Below are 19,497 nucleotides of genomic sequence, written 5' to 3'. Positions count from 1 at the left end.
TGCTCTGATTCTTGGACTCTTATATTGATGTCTGTGTTACTTGTATTGATGTCTGTCTATCCCCCCTCTAGACTGTGAGCCCATTATAGGCAGGGATTGCCTCTCTGGTATATTCCAAGCGCTTAGTACAGTGCTCTGCACATAGTAAGCACTCAATAAATATGACTGACTGAATGAATGAATATTGCTGAATTGTACTTTCCAAGAGCTTAGTACAGTGCTCTGCACACAGTAAATGATCAATAAATATGATTGAATGAATTAATTAATTCTCCTCCACCCCACTCACCCAACATGTTCGCCCAGGTTAGTTTCAAGATGGTTTATGTATTAAATTTAATTTAATTGATTTATATTAGTTCCTGTCTCCCCCTCTAAACTGTGAGCTCTTTGTGGGCAGGGAATGTGTTTGATGTTATACTGTACCTTCCCAGCTGCTTAGTACAGTGCTTTGCACACAGTAAGCATTCAATAAATATAATCAATACTAATAATAATGCATGTCTGTTGTTACAATAACAATGGCATTTGTTAAGTGCTTACTATGCGCCGAGCACTGTTCTAAGCACTTGTAGGCTCCCAAATGCTTAGTACAGTCCTTTGCACACAATAAGCGCTCAATAAATACCACGGAATGAATGAATGAATATTATTACTATTACTGCTGCTGCTGTAAATGTCTGATGCCTTAGATTTCTAAGCTCCTTGAGGGCTTTGAAGAGAGGTCTCACTTCTATTGCATTCTTACAGTTACTTAACAGAGGACTGACATTAGTGATGCTCAGGATATTTCACTGATGGACTGACTGATTCTACATGCGAATCCCAATCGCTCAGGCTATTTCCTGCCCAAATTTCACTCAGCTCTGTTGAGGTGCCAGTCCCCGGGCTGGCAAGCTTCTGCCTGGGCCAGTAGGTCAATCAATCAATTCATCAAGAAGTGCTTAAGTGTAGCTCAGTGGAAAGAGCCCAGGCTTGGGAGTCGGCGGTCATGGGTTCGAATCCTGACTCTGCCACTTGTCAGCTGTATGACTGTGAGAGAGTTACTTAACTTCTCTGTGCTTCAGTTACGTCATCTGTAAAATGGGGATTAACTGTGAGCCTCACGTGGTACAACCTGATTACTTTGTATCTACCCCAGAGTTTAGAACAGTGCTCTGCACATAATAAGCGCTTAACAAATATCAACATTATTATTACTGCCATCATTATCATTATTATTACCAACCAGTCAATTAATTAATAGTATTTATTGAGCATCCACTGTTTGCAGAGCATTGTATTAGGGGCTTGGGAGAATGCAGTGGAATTAGTAAATGTGATTCTTGCTCCTAAAGAGCTGGCCACCTAGCAGGGAAAACAGACATTAAATTACAGATGGGAGGAAAGCAACAGAGCCTATATTATACATGGTATTGGATATATATTTAGGAATAATATAGATATAAAAATACATATATAGTGCCACAAGGTTACAGTGATTCATTCATTCAAGGGTATTTATTGAGCACTTACTGTGTGCAGAGCCCTATACTAAGTGCTTGGGAGAAAACAAAAAGAATGATAAACAGACACATTCCCTGTCCACGATGAGCCTATACTCTAGAGGGGAGTGAGTGCTCAAGTGTTTCAGTGGCCTGGAAGGGCTGAAGTGGCAGCTGGGGTGATTAGAAATCAATCAGGGAAGGCTTCCTGGAGGAGATGTGATTTAATAATAATAATAATAATAATAATGGTATTTGTTAAGCTCTTGATATGTGCTAAGCACTATTCTAAGCTCTGGGTAGATACAAGGTAATCAGCTTGTCCCACATTAATTCATTCATTCAACAGTATTTATTGAGTGCTTACTATGTGCAGAGCACTAAACTAAGCACTTGGAATGTTCAATTCGGCAACAGATAGAGACCATCCCTGCCCAATAACAGGCTCACAGTCTAAACCAGGGAGACAGACAGCAGAGCAAAATAGAACAAAAGAAAAACAAGACAACATCCTCAAGATAAATAGAATCAAGGGGATGTACACCTTATTACCAAAATAAATAGGGTAATAAATAACATATACAAATGAGCACAGTGCTGAGGGGAGGGGGAGGGGGAAGAGCAGAGGGTCGGGTGGAGGGGAGAGGGAGCAGAGAAAAAGGGGGGGCACAGTCTGAGAAGGCCTCCTGGAGGAGGTGAGCTCTCAGTAGGGTTTTGAAGGGGGAAGAGAGTTAATTTGGCGGAGGTGAGGAGGGAGGGCATTCCGGGACATTGGGAGGACGTGGCCCAGAGGTCGACGGTGGGATAGGCGAGACCGAGGGACAGTGAGGAGGTGGGCGGCGGAGGAGCGGAGCGTGTGGGGTGGGCGGTAGAAAGAGAGAAGAGAGGTGAGGTAGGAGGGGACAAGGGGATGGAGAGCCTTGAAGCCAAATGTGAGGAGTTTTTGCTTTGTGCGGAGGTTGATAGGCAATGAGGAGTTTTTGCTTCGTGCGGAGGTTGATAGGCAACCACTGGAGATTTTTGAGGAGGGGAGTGACAGGCCCAGAGCGTTTCTGCAGGAAGATGAGCTGGGCAGCGGAATGAAGAATAGACTGGAGTGGGGAGAGACAGGAGGAAGGGAGATCAGAGAGAAGGCTGACACAGTAATCCAGCCGGGATATTATGAGAGATTATACCAGCACAATAGCAGTTTGGATGGAGAGGAAAGGGTGGATGTCTTATTCCCCATTTTACAGATAAGGTAACCGAGGAACAGAGAAATTAATAATAATGGTGGCATTTGTTAAGCACTTCCTATGTGCCAAGCACTGTTCTAAGCTCTGGGGTAGATACAAGGTAATCAGGTTGTCCCACATGGGGCTCAGTCTTATTCCCCATTTTACAGATGAGGAAACCAAAGAACAGAGAAGTTAAGTGAGTTGCCCAATGTCAAACAGCTGATGTGGCAGAGTCAGGATTAGAACTCATGACCTGTGACTCCCAAACCCATGCTCTTTCCATGAAGCCATGCTGCTTCTCAAGGGCTCTGAAGGGCTTTAGAGATGGGGAGAGCAGTCATCTGTCAGATGTGAAAGGGGAAGGAATTCCAGGCAGAAGGGCGGGGTGTGATCAAGAAGTCAGTGACAGGAGCGATGTGAATGAGGCAAAGTGTGTTGGGTAGTTTGAGAGGAACAGAGAATGTGAGCTGAGGTGCAACAGGAGAGAAGAGTGGATAAGTGGGCAGGAGAGAGCTGATTGTGGGAGAAACAGGTGCCCAGTGGGTGGTGGGCACTTACCTGAGTCCACGGCAGGTGCTGATGCTAGCTGCCGAGTCGTTGTGCTCCTCCACGTGCCCCTGGTAAAAGCAGTGATCCTGGGCCGGAGACAGAAAGAGGACCAGGTGTCACGAGTGCTAGCCGTCGTGGGATTTATTGATTGCCTACTGAGGGCACGATACTGCACTGAGCAATTGATGCAGTGCTGCTGGAAGTAGTTGCATTCTAAGGTTTGGGAGCATTTGGGGTAAGAGCATAGATTTGGAAGCAGTTAATAATAATAATAATAATGATTATGGTATCTGTTAAGCACTAACTATGTATCAAGCACTGTTCTAGGCGCTGGGGTAGACATAGGGTAAGCAGGTTGTCCCACATGGGGCTCACGGTCTTAGTTCCCATTTTACAGATGAGGTAACTGAGGCCCAGAGAAGCTAAGTGGCTTGCCGAAGGTCACACAGCAGACAAGTGACGGATCCGGGATTAGAACCCAAGACCTCTGACTCCCAAACCCCTGCTCTTTCCACTAAGCCACATGGTTCTGTAGTTCACAAGGGTTTAGTGGTTGCTTATAATTAAGATTTATTCCTAAATTGTACTTTCTAAGTGCTTAGTACAGTGCTCTGCACACAGTAAGCACTCAATAAATAGGAATGAATGAATAAAAGAATAGCTCATAAACCAGGGTGGAAGAGAAACCCAATTACCTCTGGAAAGTGGGCAAGAAGCAGCATAGCCTAGGGGAGAGAGCACTGGCCTGGGAGTCAAAGTTAGTCAATCGTCTGTATTGAGGGCTTACTATGTGCAGAGCACTGTACTAAGCACTTGGGAGAGAACAGTGTAAAAATATAACAGACACATTCCCGGCCCACAGAAAGCTGACAATCTAGAGGGGGAGATAAAAATTAATATAAACATAAAATGATCAGGGTTCAAATCCAGGTTCTAAAAAACAATGGAAGAATATAACAGGCACATTCCCTGCCCACAGCAAGCTGACAGTCTAGAGGGGGAGATAAACGTTAATATACACATAAAATGATCAGGGTTCAAATCCAGGCTCTAAAACGGACCTGCTGAGTGGCACTGGGCAGATCACTTAACTTCTCTGGGCCTCACTTTCCTCATCTGCAAATTGGAGACAAAATCCCTGTTCTCCCTCCTACCAAGACTGGGAACTGCATGTGGAGCAGAGACTGCGTCCAGCCTGGTTATCCTGAACCTACCCGAGCACCTCATACAGTGTTTGGCCCATACTGAGTGCTTAACAAATACCACAGTTATTATTATTATTATCATTCTCAGGCAGATTGCGCTGACTCGGGGGGCCACAGAGGGTTTAGCCTCAGACTATGGAAGACAGAGAAAGCAGCAAGCAGAAGAGAGAGGCAGGCTACCCCGGCTGCCCCAGCTGCTCCGACCCCAGGAAGTCAGATGAGGAGATTTTCAGAGCACAGATGTCTGAACGGATGCTGATCTTTGACTAGAGGAGTGTGCGATCCACCTGGAGCAGGGTGGGCAGAAGTGACATCATCCCCACCCTCACCCCGGGTGACCCTCTGCCAGGAACACCCCGAATTATTCAGACACTGCCCGGGATAAAGTGAACCAGTTGGGACCTCCCCACTAAGAACTGATGGCAGGGAAGGGCAGACCTGCCTTTGAGGGTAGAACCAGAGAGAAGTGAGGGACATTTGGTGGAGTTTGGGGCACAGTGCTGAGCGACACCCCCCATCAGACTCCACTCCACAGGCTGAGGGACATTAGCCAGATTCCAGTGATAATAACAGTAATAATAACTGTGGTATTTTGTCAGCACTTACTATGTGCCAACCACTGTTCTAAGCGCGAGGGTAGATACAAGGTAATCAGGTTGGACACAGTCCCTGTCAGTCAGTCATTCATTCAATCGTATTTATTGAGGCCTTACTGTGTGCAGAGCACTGTACTAAGTGCTTGGAAAGTACAGTACAACAATAAAGAGAGACAATCCCTGCCCACAGGGGTTTACAGTCTAGAGGGGGGAGACAGACATCAAAACAAGTAAACAGACATCGTATGTCCCGCATGGGGCTCACAGTCTTAATCCCCGTTTTACAGATGAGGGAACTGAGGCCCAGAGAGATGAAGTGATTTGCCCAAGGTCCCACAGCAGACATGGGGCAGAGTCAGGATTAGAACCCAGTTTCTTCGGACTCCCAGGCCTGGGCTCTATCCACTGATGGACCCATCTTCGGTAGACGGCATCGCTTTAGACTCTCACCGTGACTGTTCATTCTGATTATTATTATTACCACTGATGGTTGTGGACAGTGAATGTGTCTGTTTATTGTTGTATTGTACCCTTCCAAGGGCTTAGCACAGTGTTCTGCACACATTAAGGGATCAATAAACTTGATTGAATGAATGATCGATTGAGTACTCGCAGGGCTCTGGTTGGACAGCCCACAGCCCCCTCAGTCCAGGGAAAGAACCTTTGTCGACCCCACCGCAAAATGTCCACTCTTCCCTGACCTGTACCTAGGAGTACCTCCCGGTCTTACCTGAGTGTCCGGCTGTTCTGTCACCTCGGTGCCGTTGGGCAACGTGTAGGTCTCAGTGTAGCGTGGTCCCATCAGGTCCCTGTAAAACAGATGCTCATCACACAGGTCCCCGTGGGGTCTGGCCCAGCTTCCACTCATCCATTCATTCATTCAATCGTATTTATTGAGTGCTTACTGTGTGCAGAGCACTGTACTAAGCACGTAGGAGAGTCCAATAGAACATTAAGCAGACCCATTCCCTGCCCCCAACAAGCTTCCAATAGAGAGGGTCTGTGTTCAGCTGTTCCCTCCCTCCCCACCACCTCCTAGAGGCTCTCCTGGTCACAGCTCTGACTCTGTAGGTGGCCTACCTGCAGAGATTATTCTCAGTTGGAGAAACTGAGTCAGGAAAAGAGCAAGGTGTCATAGCAAGGCCCTTGTTCATTCATTCATTCATTCATTAAATAGTATTTATTGAGGTCTTACTATGTGCAGAGCACTGGACTAAGCACCTGGAAGAACACAATACAATGATAAACAGACACATTCCCTGACCACAGTGAGTTTACCCTCTAGACGGGAGACAGACATGAATATAAATTGAGAAATGACAGATATGGCCGTAAGGGTTGTGGGGCTGGGAGCGGAGATGAATTAAGGGAGCAAGTCAAGATGAGGCGGAAGGGAGTGGGAGAAGAGGAAGGGCGGGTTTAGTTGGGGAATTACTCTTGGAAGAGAGGGGCCTTCAATAAGACTTTAAAAGTGGGGAGAGCTATTGTCTGTAGGTTATAAGGAGGGCGTTCCAGGCCGGAGGCAGGATGTGGGAGCCCCAGCCCATCCAAGACGGCCACCCAGAGCCCCGGCCCATTCAACACAGCCGCCCAGAGCCCCAGCGTCAGCCCATAGTGATGGCAGAAGAAGCCCTGAGAAAGGCAGCAGAGGCAGGCCGCAGAGGGAGCCAGGCCCTCACCTATTTCTCCGGAGGTGAAGGGTGTAATTGTCTTGTCTGAAGCCTATGACGTAGCGCACGCTTTCTGGATAGGAGTTCTGCATTGAGGAGGAAAACAAAATAAAGTCAGAAACAGGGGCCGGGGGTAGGGGGAATAGGAGGCAAAGGGGATGGAGGGTCTAGAAGCCAATCCGACATCTCAGCATCCACACTGCCGCCATAGCCTTCAATCAATCATTGGCGATCAATAGCATTCACCGAGCATTATTACTGAAGGTCTACTGCATGGAGTATCTAAGTTAAATTGTCCTCTCCCAAGCACTTAGTACTGTGCTCTGCACACAGTAAGCATCAGTAAATATGATTGACTGAGAGTACAATCGAATTATTAATAATAATATTTGTGATATTTGTTAAGCACTTACTATGTGCCAGGCACTGTACTAAGTGGATATAAGCAAATCGGGTTGGACAAAGTTCCTGTCCCATGTGAGGCTCATAGTCTCGATGCCAATTATACAGATGAGGTAAATGAGGCCCAGAGAGGTAAAATGACTTGCCAAAGGTCACACAGACAAATGGCGAAGACAGGATTAGAACCCATGACCTTCCGACTCCCAGGACCATGCTCTATCCACTGTACCATGCTGCTCCCTGCCCTTGAGGACCTCTGATCTACCTGTGGAAAGGACACTAAAATAAAAGATAGGAAGAAGTAATGGAGTATAAAACATAAGGGGGAGGCCTGAAACAACCCCCTTTCCATTTCCAACAGAAGATCACTCTTCCCCACCTTCAAAGCTTAATTCATTCATTCAATTGTATTTACTGAGCGCTTACTGAGTGCAGAGCACTGTACTAAGCACTTGGAAATGTACAATTCTTCAACAGAGATAATCCCTGCCCAACAACGGGCTCACAGTCTAAACGAAGTCTTAATGAAGGCACACCTCCTCCAAGAGGCCTTCCCTGACTAAGCCCTTATTTCTTCTGCTCCCACTCCCTCCTGCATCATCCCTTTACTTGAATTAGCACCCTTTATTCATCCCTCCCTCAGCCCCACAGCACTTATGCACATATCAGTAATTGATCTATTTATAATAATGTCTGTCTCCTCTTCTAGACTTTAAGCTTGTTGTGGACAGAGACTGTGTCTATCAACTCTGCTTTGTTGTAACCCCCTAACGGCTCAGTACACCAGTAAGAGCTCAATAAATAGGACTGATTGATTGAAAACATATGCACATTATTGTCACAAGGGGTTGTGAGTCCTTTAGGTGTTTCCGGAAGATATTGAGTGAGGAGATGAGAGATTAATCAGGCTTGGAAGTGCAGATGTGGTTGAAGAAGAGCTTTGAAGATAAGGAGACCTGTGATCTGCTGAATATGGAGGAGGATGGAATTTGGGAAAGGAGGGGGTTGTGAACAAGAGGACTGGAGCAAGGGCAGAGAATGAGATCCAATAAATTTTTCTCTTCTTTCTTTTCCCTTCCAGGAGCATAATACCTCTCCTCTGACTGACTGACACAGCCCCACACATCAGAGGGACCTCTGAAGCCCTAGCCCTAGCTTCAAACCATCAATCAGTCGTATTTATTTAGCACTTACTGTGTGAAAACACTGTACTAAGCACTTGGGAGAGTATTCATTCTTTCAATCACATTTATTTAGTGCTTACCGTGTGCAGAGTACTGTACTAATCACTTGGGAGAATACACAACAATAAACAGAGCCATTCCCTCCCCACAACTAGTTTACAAGTCTAGAGGAAGTGGGGGGAACAGATGTCAGTACAAATAAATAAAGTTACAGACATAAGTGTTGTGGGGTGGGGAGAGGGGAAGAGCAAAGGGAGCAAGTCAGGGCAACGCAGAAGGGAGTGGGAGATGAGGAAAAGTGGAGCTTAATAATGTTGGTATTTGTTAAGCACTTACTATGTGCCGAGCACTGTTCTAAGCGCTGGGGTAGACATAGGGAAATCAGGTTGTCCTACGTGGGGCTCACAGTCTTAATCCCCATTTTACAGATGAGGGAACTGAGGCACAGAGAAGTTAAGTGACTTGCCCACAGTCACACAGCCGACAAGTGGCAGAGCTGGGATTCGAACTCATGAGCCCTGACTCCAAAGCCCGTGCTCTTTCCACTGAGCCACGCTGCTTCTCTAGGAGGAGAAGTTTAGGAGCTTCTCTTAGGAGCTTCCAGGAGCTTAGTCTGGGAAGTCCTCCTGGAGGAGATGTGCCTTCAATAAGTCTTTGAAGGGGGGAAGAGTCATTATCTGTTGGATATGAGGAGGGAGGGCATCACAGGCCAGAGGCAAGATGTGGGCCGGGAGTACAATGTAACAGAGTTGGTAGAAACATTCCCTGCACATAACCCATAATGATAATAATAATAATGGTATTTGTTGCCAAGCACTGTTCTAAGCGCTGGGGTAGATTCAAGGTAACCAGGTTGTCCAATGTGAGGCTCACAATCTTAATCCCCATTTTACATATGAGATCACCGAGGCCCAGAAGTGAAGTGACTTGCCCGAAGTCACACAGCTGATAAGTGGCGGAGCCAGGATTAGAACCCACGACTTCTGACTCCCAAGCCCGTGCTCTTTCCACTAAGCCGCGCTGCTTCTCTGCCCAAACCCTTTCTCCCCATCTAGACTGTAAACTGGTTGTGGGCAGGGAATGTGTCTTATATTGTTATATCGTACTCTCCAAAACATTTAGTACAGAGCTCTGCACAAAGTAAGTGCTCAGGAAGTATCGTCGATTACGTGAATATAACAGAGTTGGTAGGTACGTTCCCTGCCCACAATGAGCTTGAGTGGCTGTCCCACCCGGGGCCTAGTAGTCTAAGCACAGTTTGTTTTGTGTCTGTCCTGCTAGAATGATTGAGGGCAGGGATTTGTGCTTTCGAATTCTGTTCCAGTCTCATCAGTGCCCTGTACAGTGCTCTGCTCCCAGCAGTGGCTCAATCTCTACCTACTGACTGATTCATTCATTCAATTGTATTTATTGAGCGCTTACTGTGTGTACAGCACTGTGCTAAGAGGCCTTTCCAGACTAAGCCCCACTTTTCCTCATCTCCCACTCCCTTCTGCGTCACCCTGACTTGCTCCCTTTCTCTTCCCCCTTTCCCCACCCCACAGCATTTATGTATATATCTGTCATTTTATTTATTTATATTGATGCCTATTCATTTGTATTGATGTCTGTCTCCCCTCCTCTAGACTGTGAGCTCGTTGTGGGCAGGGATTGTCATTCTTAATTGCTGTATTGTACTTTCCCAAGCACTTAAGCAGCATGGCTCAGTGGAAAGAGCCTGGGCTTCGGAGGCAGGGGTCATGGGTTCGACTCCCGGCTCTGCCACTTGACAGCTGTGTGACTGTGGGCGAGTCACTTAACTTCTCTGTGCCTCAGTTACCTCATCTGTAAAATGGGGATTAACTATGAGCCTCACATGGGACAACCTGATTACCCTGTATCTACCCCAGCGCTTAGAACAGTGCTCTGCACATAGTAAGCACTTAACAAATACCAACATTATTATTATTATTACAGTGCTCTGCACACAGTAAGCACTTAATAGGAATGAATGAATGACTGGATGAATGAACTTGGGAGAGTACATTAGAATAATAAACTGATACATTCCCTGCCCACAAAGAGCTTACCGTCTAGAGGGGAGACAGACATTCATAGAAATGAATAAATGACAGATACAGACATGATTGCTGTGGGGCTGGGGGGTGGGGATGACTAAAGGGAGCAAGTCAGGACAAAGCAGAAGGGTGTGGGAGAAGAGGAAAGGAGAGGCTTAGCCTGGGAAGGCCTCTTGGAGGAGATGCTCCCTCAGTAAGCTCCCCTCTAGACTGCAAACTCATTGTGGGCAGGGAATTTGTCTGTTAAATTGTTACATTGTAATAATAATAAAAATAATAGTAGTATTGCACTCTCCCAAGCACTTAGTACTGTGTCTGCACAGAGTAAATCGTTCAATAAATTTGATTGATGGATCGGTTGAAGCTCGTCGTGGGCAGGAAACATGTCTGCTTATTGTTCACTGTATTGTCCCACATGCTTCATACAGTGCTCTGCACACAGTAAGTGCGCAATAAAAACAATTGAATGAATGAATGAACTCTATGTAGTGCACTCTCTCAAGCGCCTAGAGCTCTGCAAATAGTAAGTGTTCAATAAATACCACTGATTGGGGGTTTAATTGATCTGAATCTTAGAAATGGAGGCTCCAACCCTGTCACAGCTCAGAATGATTTGAGGGGGGAGGACATTATAAATGAAGGAGGATGATCACCCGTATTTCACTCTGCACCACCAACCACAACATTTTATCAAGAGCCAGGCGCATTAACAGGAAACCAGGAAACCCTTCTTTAACTAAATGCAGTGTCAGCTCTGCCCACATCAAAGAGAAAATCTGCAAATCAATCCTCAGTCCAGGAGTAGAGAAACTGACAGAGCCCAAACTCCAAACTGTAAGCAAACCCTAACTGTCAAATCTGGATCTCTCGGCAGATAGCCCTCGGGGGACTGATACCATCGATTATTACTGCTGCCAGTGACAATGTGAAGAATCTTAATGATACAGATAACAGCAGTTTCTCAGAAACCTCTAGAATTTGCTCAATAAAACTCGCAGTGGGAGTGAGACAAAAACAGAGGGAGAGGTGGAGACTCCACAAAAACCATCTCTTCTGACACTTCTGTCCCGGGGAGAGCCTCTGGACCTGACAGGATTCCGGGGAGCCAGTTGGGAGTTTAATATCTAATAATAATAATAACAATGGTGGTTAAGCTCTGACTGTGTGCCAGGCACTGTACGAAGAGCTGGGGTGGACACAAATCGGGTTGGACACAGTCCCTGTCCCACATGGGGCTCACAGATTCAGGCCCAGAGAAGGGAAGTGACTTGCCCAAGGTCACACAGCAGGCAAGTGGTGGAGCTGGGATGAGAACCCAGGTCCTTCTGACTCCCAGCACCGTGCTCTATTCACTAGGCCGAGCTCCTTGGTTAGTCATTTCCAAGCTGGTGGCTCCTTCCCCATAATAGACTCCGGAAAGGAAGTAAGATTTGCAAAAAGTCTGGAGGATTTCGGATGATGTGAGCTGGCTTAGCGAGGAGCCTTTATGTTTTAAAGGTATTTACTGAGTGCTTACTGTGTGCAGAGCACTGAACTAAGTGCTTGGGAGAGGACAGAACAAGAGAGTTGGCAGTCACAATCCCTGCCTTCAAGGAGTTTACAGTCTTTACTGCATCAGTGACTTTCTCACCAGTTAGCTGTGTGACCTTGGGCAAGTCACTTAACTTCTCTGTGCCTCAGTTACCTCTTCTGTAAAATGGGGATTATGACTGTGAGCCTCATGTGGGACAATCTGATGACCCTGTATCTACCCCAGCACTTAGAACAGTGCTCTGCACATAGTAAGCGCTTAACAAACATTAACCAACATTATTGTTATGTAGGACTGGGAACCAGAAGGGCACTGCTGAGAAGCAGCATGACCTAGTGGAAAGAACACAGGCCTGGGAGTCAAAAGACCTGGGTTCAAATCCCGGCCCCACCACCTGTCTGCTGTGTGACCTTGGGCAAAGCACTTCACTTCTCTGTGCCTCAATTACCTCATCTGTAAAATGGGGATGAAGACTGTGAGCCCTACGTGGAATAAGGGACTATGTCCAACCCGATTTGCTTGTATCCACTCCAGCACTTAGTACAGTGCCTGGCACACAGTAAGTGCTTAACAAATACCATAATTATTATTACTGAGGGCAGGGATCCCGTGAGCCACTACTGCTGTGGTCTCCTAACGGCTTAGCACGGAGCCTATCGATTTATCGATCAGTTGATCAATGGTATTTATTGAGCACTTGAGAAAGTACAGTGCCCAGAGCTTAGTACGTGCCTGACATATAGTAAGCGCTTAACAAATATCACAACTATTATGACACCACTCACTAGGCTCTTAAATTGCCCTGATGGGAAGCTTTTGGCCTGCCTCTTGTGGCAACTTGTGTAGCTCTTATTCATTCATTCATTCAATCAATAGTATTTACTGAGCGCTTACTATGTGCAGAGCACTGTACTAAGCGCTTGGAATGTACAAGACGACAACCGATACAGTCCCTGCCCTTTGATGGGCTTACGGTCTAATCGGGGGAGACAGGCAGACAATAACAGTGGCAATAAATAGAGTCAAGGGGAAGAACATCTCATAAAAACAATGGCAAATAAATAGAATCAGGGTGATGTACATCTCAATAAACAAAATAAACAAAATAAATGGGGTGATGAAGATATATACAGTTGAGCGGACGAGTACAGTGCTGAGGGGGTGGGACGGGAGAGGGGGAGGAGAAGGAAAGGGGGGAGAAGAGGGTTTAGCTGCGGAGAGGTGAGGGGGGGTAGAGGGAGCAGAGGGAAAAAGGGGGGAGCTCAGTGTGGGAAGGCCTCTTGGAGGAGGTGAGCTTTAAGTAGGGATTTGAAGAGGGGAAGAGAATTTGATTGACGGAGGTGAGGAGAAGGGCGTTCCAGGACCACGGGAGGACGTGGCCCAGGGGTCGACGGCAGGATAGGCGAGACCGAGGGACGGTGACTTACGTGACTTCCCCTGTGTCTCATACAATGTGAAATAACTTGCTTTGTTTATCGTATTTAGCTCCTTACACAAGAGCCTCCCTGCAATCCCCTCCTCTTTTGCAGCTCGTCTCTGCTGTCCACTCTCGACTTCATTTGATCGTGCAAAACTTCCTTCCTCCTTCAGGGAGTTCCCTAACCACACGGGCTTGGGATAAAGATGACTTCTCCCATTCCCTGCTTCTTCTTTTTAATTTTTTTTTTTTGGTACACATTAAGCCTCCTCTCAGGAGATGACACCTGGAGAGTTTCTAGTCCTCTACCAATCTCGACTCCAAGGAGGGAGAGTGAAGCAGAGGTCTGTCCATTCCATTCCCAGCTTGGCCAGGGGCTAGCGAGTAGCAGGCCATCTGCGATGAGTCAAAACTCCCCTGTGCTGGGCAGCAGTGGCATGGGAAAGAATCGAGGGTAGAGATTCAAGTTTACTGCGCAGAAGGCGGCGATGGTAAACCGCTTCTGGATTTTTACCGAGAAAACTCTGTGGATCCACTACCAGAACTACTGCAGATGGAGGTGGGCCTTCTGGGAGAGATGTGGCCATGAGTCGGAAACGACTGGACAGCATAAGACAAGACATGTTAAGAGCTTAATTATGGGACAAAGACTGTTCTAATGTCTGGGTTTAGTACAAGTTACTTAGGTCAGACACAGTCGCTGTCCCCCAGGGGGCTCACCATCTAGGTAGGAGGGAGAACAGTTATTAAATCCATTATTGCCATTGTTTTTACGAGATGTTCTTCCCCTTGACGCTGTTTATTGCCATTGTTCTTGTCTGTCCGTCTCCCCCGATTAGACTGTAAGCCCGTCAAACGGCAGGGACTGTCTCTATCTGTTGCCGACTTGTTCATCCCAAGCGCTTAGTTCAGTGCTCTGCACATAGTAAGCGCTCAATAAATACTATTGAATGAATGAATGAATAAATCCCCATTTTACAGTTGAGGAAACTGAGGCACAGAGAAATGAAGTGACTTGCCAAAGGTCATGCAGCAAGCAGTTGGCAGAGCTGGGATTAGAACCCTGGTGCTCTGACTCCCAGGCCCATGCTCTTTCTACTAGGTTTGCCTCCACTGCTGTCTCTGTTTACCTCTACATCCACTGAGTGAGTGAATCAGTCGGTCAATCATATTTATTGAGTGCCTACCACGTACAGAGCAGTCTGCAGTCTACTAAGCACCTGGGAGAGTACACTAAAACAATAAAACAGACACATTCCCTGCCCACATTGAGTTTACAGTCTAGAAGGGGAGACAGACATTAATAGAAATAAATAAATGACAGATATCAGACACATTTCCTGCTCACAGTGAGTTTACAGTCTAGAGGGGAAGACAGACATTAACAGAAATAAATAAATGACAGATATGGACATAAGTGGTGTGGTGCTGGGAGGGGAGATGAATAAAGGAAGCAAGTCACGGAGACACAGAAGGGAGTTGAAGAAAAGGAAAAGAGGGCTTTGTCAGAAAAGGCTCTAGTGGATAGAGCAGGGGCCTGGAAATCAGAAGGATCCGAGTTCTAATCCCAGCTCTGCCATTTGTCTGCTCTGTGACTTTGGGCAAGTCACTTCACTTCTCTGGGCCTCAGTGACCTCATCTGTACAATGGGGATTAATACTGTGAGCCACATGTGGTATAGGGACTGTGTCCGACCTGATTAGCTTGCATCTACCCCAGCGCTTAGATTTATTTTGTTAATGAGGTGTACATCCCCTTGATTCTATTTATCTTGATTATGTTGTCTTGTTTTTGTCCGTCTGTCTCCCCCGATTAGACTGTAAGCCCGTCATTGGGCAGGGATTGTCTCTATCTGTTGCCAAACTGTACATTCCAAGCGCTTAGTACAGTGCTCTGCAGATAGTAAGCACTCAATAAATACTATTGAATGAATGAATGAATGAGTGAACAGGACCTGTAACATAGTAAACGCTTCACAAATATCATGATTCGCTGTGGCTTCAATTAGGCTTTGAAGGGTGGGGAGAGTAATCGTCTGTGGCATATGATGAGGGAAGGGGTTCCAGGTCAGAGGCCGGATGTGAGCAAGAGGTCAGCGGCCAGTTAGACGAGATCAAGGTTCAGTGAGAAGATTGGAGTTGGAAGAGTGAAATGTGCGGGCTGGGTTGTAGTAGGAGAGTAGTCAAGTGAGGTAGGAGGGGGCAAGCCAGCAGTAGCAGTAATAATGATGCTATTTGCTAAATGCTTACTGTGTGCCACTGTAGTAAGCACTGGGGTGGATACAAGTCATAGTGGAGAAGCAGCATGCTTTAGTGGAAAGAGCTCGGACTTGGGAGTCAGAGGACGTGGGTTCTAATCCTGGCTCTGTCACCTTTCTGCTGTGTGACCTTGGCCAAAACTCTTAACTTCTCTGGGCTTCAATTACCTCATCTGTAAAACGGGGATCAAGACTTTGAGGCCCATATGGGACAACCTGATGACCTTGCATCTACCCCAGCACTTAGAACAGTGTTTGGCACATAGAAAGTACTTAACAATTACCATTATCATTATTAGTGTAGTGGAAAGACCATGGGTCTTGGGCGGGGGTGTCAGGAAACTTGCATTCTAATGCCAGCTCCACCACTTGCCTGCTCTGTGACTTTGGGCAATGTGTCTCAGTGGAAAGATCATGGGCTTAGGAGTCTGAGCTCCGCCACCTGTCAGCCGTGTGATTTTGTGCAAGTAACTTAACTTCTCGGTGCCTCAGTTATCTCATCTGTAAAATGGGGATGAAGACTGTGAGCCTCATGTGGGACAACCTGATTACCCTGTATCTACCCCAGCGCTTAGACCAGGGCTTGGCACATAGTAAGCACTTAACAAATTCCATTATTATTATTATTATTATTATTCTCCGGACCTCAGTTACCTCATCTGCAAAAATGGGAATTGAGACTGGGAGCTCCATGCAGGACAGGGCCTGTGTCCAACCTGATTTGTTTGTAAGATTAGACTGTAAGTCTGTCAGTGGTCAGGGATTGTCTCTATTGCCAAATTGTACATTCCAAGCGCTTACTACAGTGCTCTGCACATAGTATGCGCTCAGTAAATACTATTGAATGAATTTGTTTGTATCCACGCCAGCACTTAGTACAGTGTCTGGCACATAGTAAGCGCTTAACAAATACTAAAATTATTATGAGTATGATTATTGCTATTAACAATGTAACAGACACATTCCCAGGGCACCGGAACCAAGAGGAAAGGCGGGTGTGAATGTTGAGGGGAAAGGAAGAAGCAGAGTGTGGGAAGCGAGGGAGCAATCTGTGAGATAGGAGGAAGCGCAGTGTGGACTGGATCCCCTTCTATTTCTCCATCTTCATCCACCCCCTTGGAGAACTCATTTACTCCTTTGGCTTCAACTAACCTCTCTAGGAGGACGATTCCCAAATCTCCATCTCCAGCCCTCATCTGTCTACTTCTCTGTTGTCTCACTTTTCCTCCCGCTTTCAGGACATCTCTACTTAGATACCTCATACTTACCACATCCAGAACAGAACTCTTCATCTTTCCACCCAACACCTCCCCTTCCCATGACTTTCCATCACTGTAGACAGCACCACCATCTTCCCTGTCTCAAAAGCCTATAACTTTGGCATTGTCCTTGACTCATCTCTCTCATTCAACCCACATATTCAATGTCACTAAATCCTGTCAGTTCAACCTTCACCACCTCACTAAAATCCGCCCTTTCCTCTTCATCTAAGCCGCTACCGTGCCGATCCCACCACTTATCATATCTCGCCTTGATGACTGCCTGAGCCTCCTGGCTAACATCCCTGTCTCTCCTTACTCCAGTCCATACTTAGCTCTGCTGCTCGGATCATTTTTCTACAAAAATGTTCAGTCCATGTTCCCCCCATTCCTCAAGAATTTCCACTGGCTGCCCATCTACCTCCACCTCAAACAAAAACTCCTTGCCATCGGCTTTAAAGCAGTCAATCCCCTTGCCTCTTTCTATCTGGCCTCCCTGATTTCTTCCTACAATGCTGCCTGCACACTTATCTCCGCTAAGGCCAAACTACTCCCTCTACCTTAATCTCGTTTATCTCATCAATGACCCCTCTCCCACTTCTTGCCTCTGGTCTGAAACTCTCTGCCCCTGAAACTCTCTGCCCCTTCATGAATGACAGATTAACACCCTCCCCACCCTCAAAGCCTTATCCGAATTACATCTCCTCCAAGAGGCCTTCCTCGATTTAGCCCCCATTTCCCCTAATCCCTCTCCTTTCTGCACTGTGCTTGTCACATAGGATGAGCTTAACCAGTACCATCATTATTATTTTTTATGCATTTGGATCTGTCCTTTCGAAGCACCCCCTTCCTCAGCCCCACAGCACTTATGTACATCGCCGTAATTTATTTTAATGTCTTGTTTCCCCACTCTAGACTGCAAGCTCCTTGTCGGGGGAGAACATGTCTACCAACTCTGTTGTACTGTACTTTCCCAAGCGCTAAGTACAGTGCTCTGCACCCAGTAAGTGCTCAATAAATACCATTGACTGATTGATGGACGGACAGACTGTATGTCTGTTGTGGGTAAGGCTCGTGCCTACCAACTCTGCTATATTGTACCCTCCCAAGTGCTTAGTACAGTGCTCTACACACAGTAAATGCTCAATAAATGCCAGTTATTACAAGGAGGGAGTATGGCATGGGAAGGGAGCAAACATTTTGGAAAAGGAGGGAGCACAGGATGGGAAGGAAGAGAGTACTATGTGGGAAAGGAGGAAGCTCCGTATAGGAAAAGAGGAAACAATGTAAGTAAGGAGAAAACAGAGCACAGTATGAGAAGGGAGGAAGCACAATATGGAAAGAAAGAGCACTGTGTGGATGAGGAGGGAGCATAGTGCAGACTAGAAGAGACCACTGTATGGGAGAGAGTACTGTGTAGGAAAAGAGGGAGTGCATAGGCAATCGATGATGATAGTGACTGTATTTGTTAAGCACCAGGCACTGTATTAAGCGCTGGGTTGGATACAAGAAAATTGAGTTGGACACAGTTCCTGTCCCACATGGGGCTCACAATCTTATTCCCCTTTTTAAAGATGAGGTAACTGAGGTCCAGAACAGCAAAGTGACTTGCCCAAGGTCACAGAGCAGACAAATGGCTGAGATGGGATTAGAACCCATGACCTTCTGATTCCCGGGCCCGTGCTCTAGCCACTATGCCATGCCAAAACTCCCTCCTCTAGACTGTAAGCTTACTATGGGCAGCGAATGTGCCTGTTTCCTGTTCTACTGTACTCTCCCAAGCGCTTAGTACATTGCTCTGCACACAATAACTGCTCAATAAATATTACTGACTGATTGAGGGAGCACCACGTGGGACTTCCGGCAGTGGCACCAGGACAGCGGCCACTAGGACCCTCCCCCACCCCCTCAGAAAACAATTATGGTATTTGCTAAGTACTTACTATGTGCCAAGCACTGTTCTGAGCACTGGTGTAGATACAAGTTTATCACATCACCCCACTTGGGGCTCACAATCTTAATCCCCATTTTACAGACGAGGTGACTGAGGCACAGAGAAGTTAAGTGACTTGACCAAAGTTACACAGTTGACAAATTGCAGCGATGGGATAGAATTTATGACCTGAGATTAAAACCCAGATCTGGGACAACAAGGGAAAAAATCCCAGACGACAACATCAGGAAGCTAGAACCTTCCTAAATCCGGTCCCCTCCGTTATCATCATCATCATCATCATCTTCACCATCAATGGTATTTATTGAGCATTTACTGTGTGCAGAACACTGTACTAAGAATTTAGGAGAGATACTACAAATGAGTTGGTAGACACATGGAGCTTACAGCATGGCCTAGTGGAAAGAGCCTGGCACACAGTAAGCACTTAACAAATATCATATGTACGTATCTGTGATTTATTTATTTATTTATATTAATGTCTGCCTCCCCCCATAGAATGTGAGCTTGTTGTGGGTAGGGAATGTGTCTGTTATTTTTTTGTATTTTCCCTAGTGCTTAGTACAGTCCTTTGCACACAGTAAGCTCTCAATAAATACCGATTGAATGAATGATTACTATTATTAATAATAATAACAATAACTTGTATCTGTCCCAGCATTTAGAACAGTGCTTGGCACATAGTAAGTGCTTAGTGGGCATGATTATGATGATG

At 46.3% G+C, this 19,497-nt stretch overlaps 1 protein-coding gene across 2 annotated transcripts in view; it reads right to left on the bottom strand.

The window, feature by feature from the left end:
* Positions 1 to 19,497, bottom strand: part of ADAM8 (ADAM metallopeptidase domain 8) — an 87,860-nt gene that overhangs the window by 52,419 nt on the left and 15,944 nt on the right. For both annotated transcript variants that reach the window (XM_029058999.2, XM_029059001.2), the window contains exons 3-5: positions 6,731 to 6,807; positions 5,782 to 5,860; positions 3,260 to 3,336 (exon numbers count right to left, since the gene is read on the bottom strand). In XM_029058999.2, coding sequence (XP_028914832.1) covers positions 3,260 to 3,336; positions 5,782 to 5,860; positions 6,731 to 6,807 — 233 coding nt within the window. The remainder of the gene's footprint in view (positions 1 to 3,259; positions 3,337 to 5,781; positions 5,861 to 6,730; positions 6,808 to 19,497) is intronic.

This window comes from Ornithorhynchus anatinus, chromosome 3 (assembly GCF_004115215.2).
Source record: "Ornithorhynchus anatinus isolate Pmale09 chromosome 3, mOrnAna1.pri.v4, whole genome shotgun sequence".
In the NCBI taxonomy this organism is placed as follows: domain Eukaryota; kingdom Metazoa; phylum Chordata; class Mammalia; order Monotremata; family Ornithorhynchidae; genus Ornithorhynchus; species Ornithorhynchus anatinus.
The sequence above is the reverse complement of the archived record's forward strand: the minus strand, read 5'-3'. Positions and strand labels throughout refer to the sequence as shown.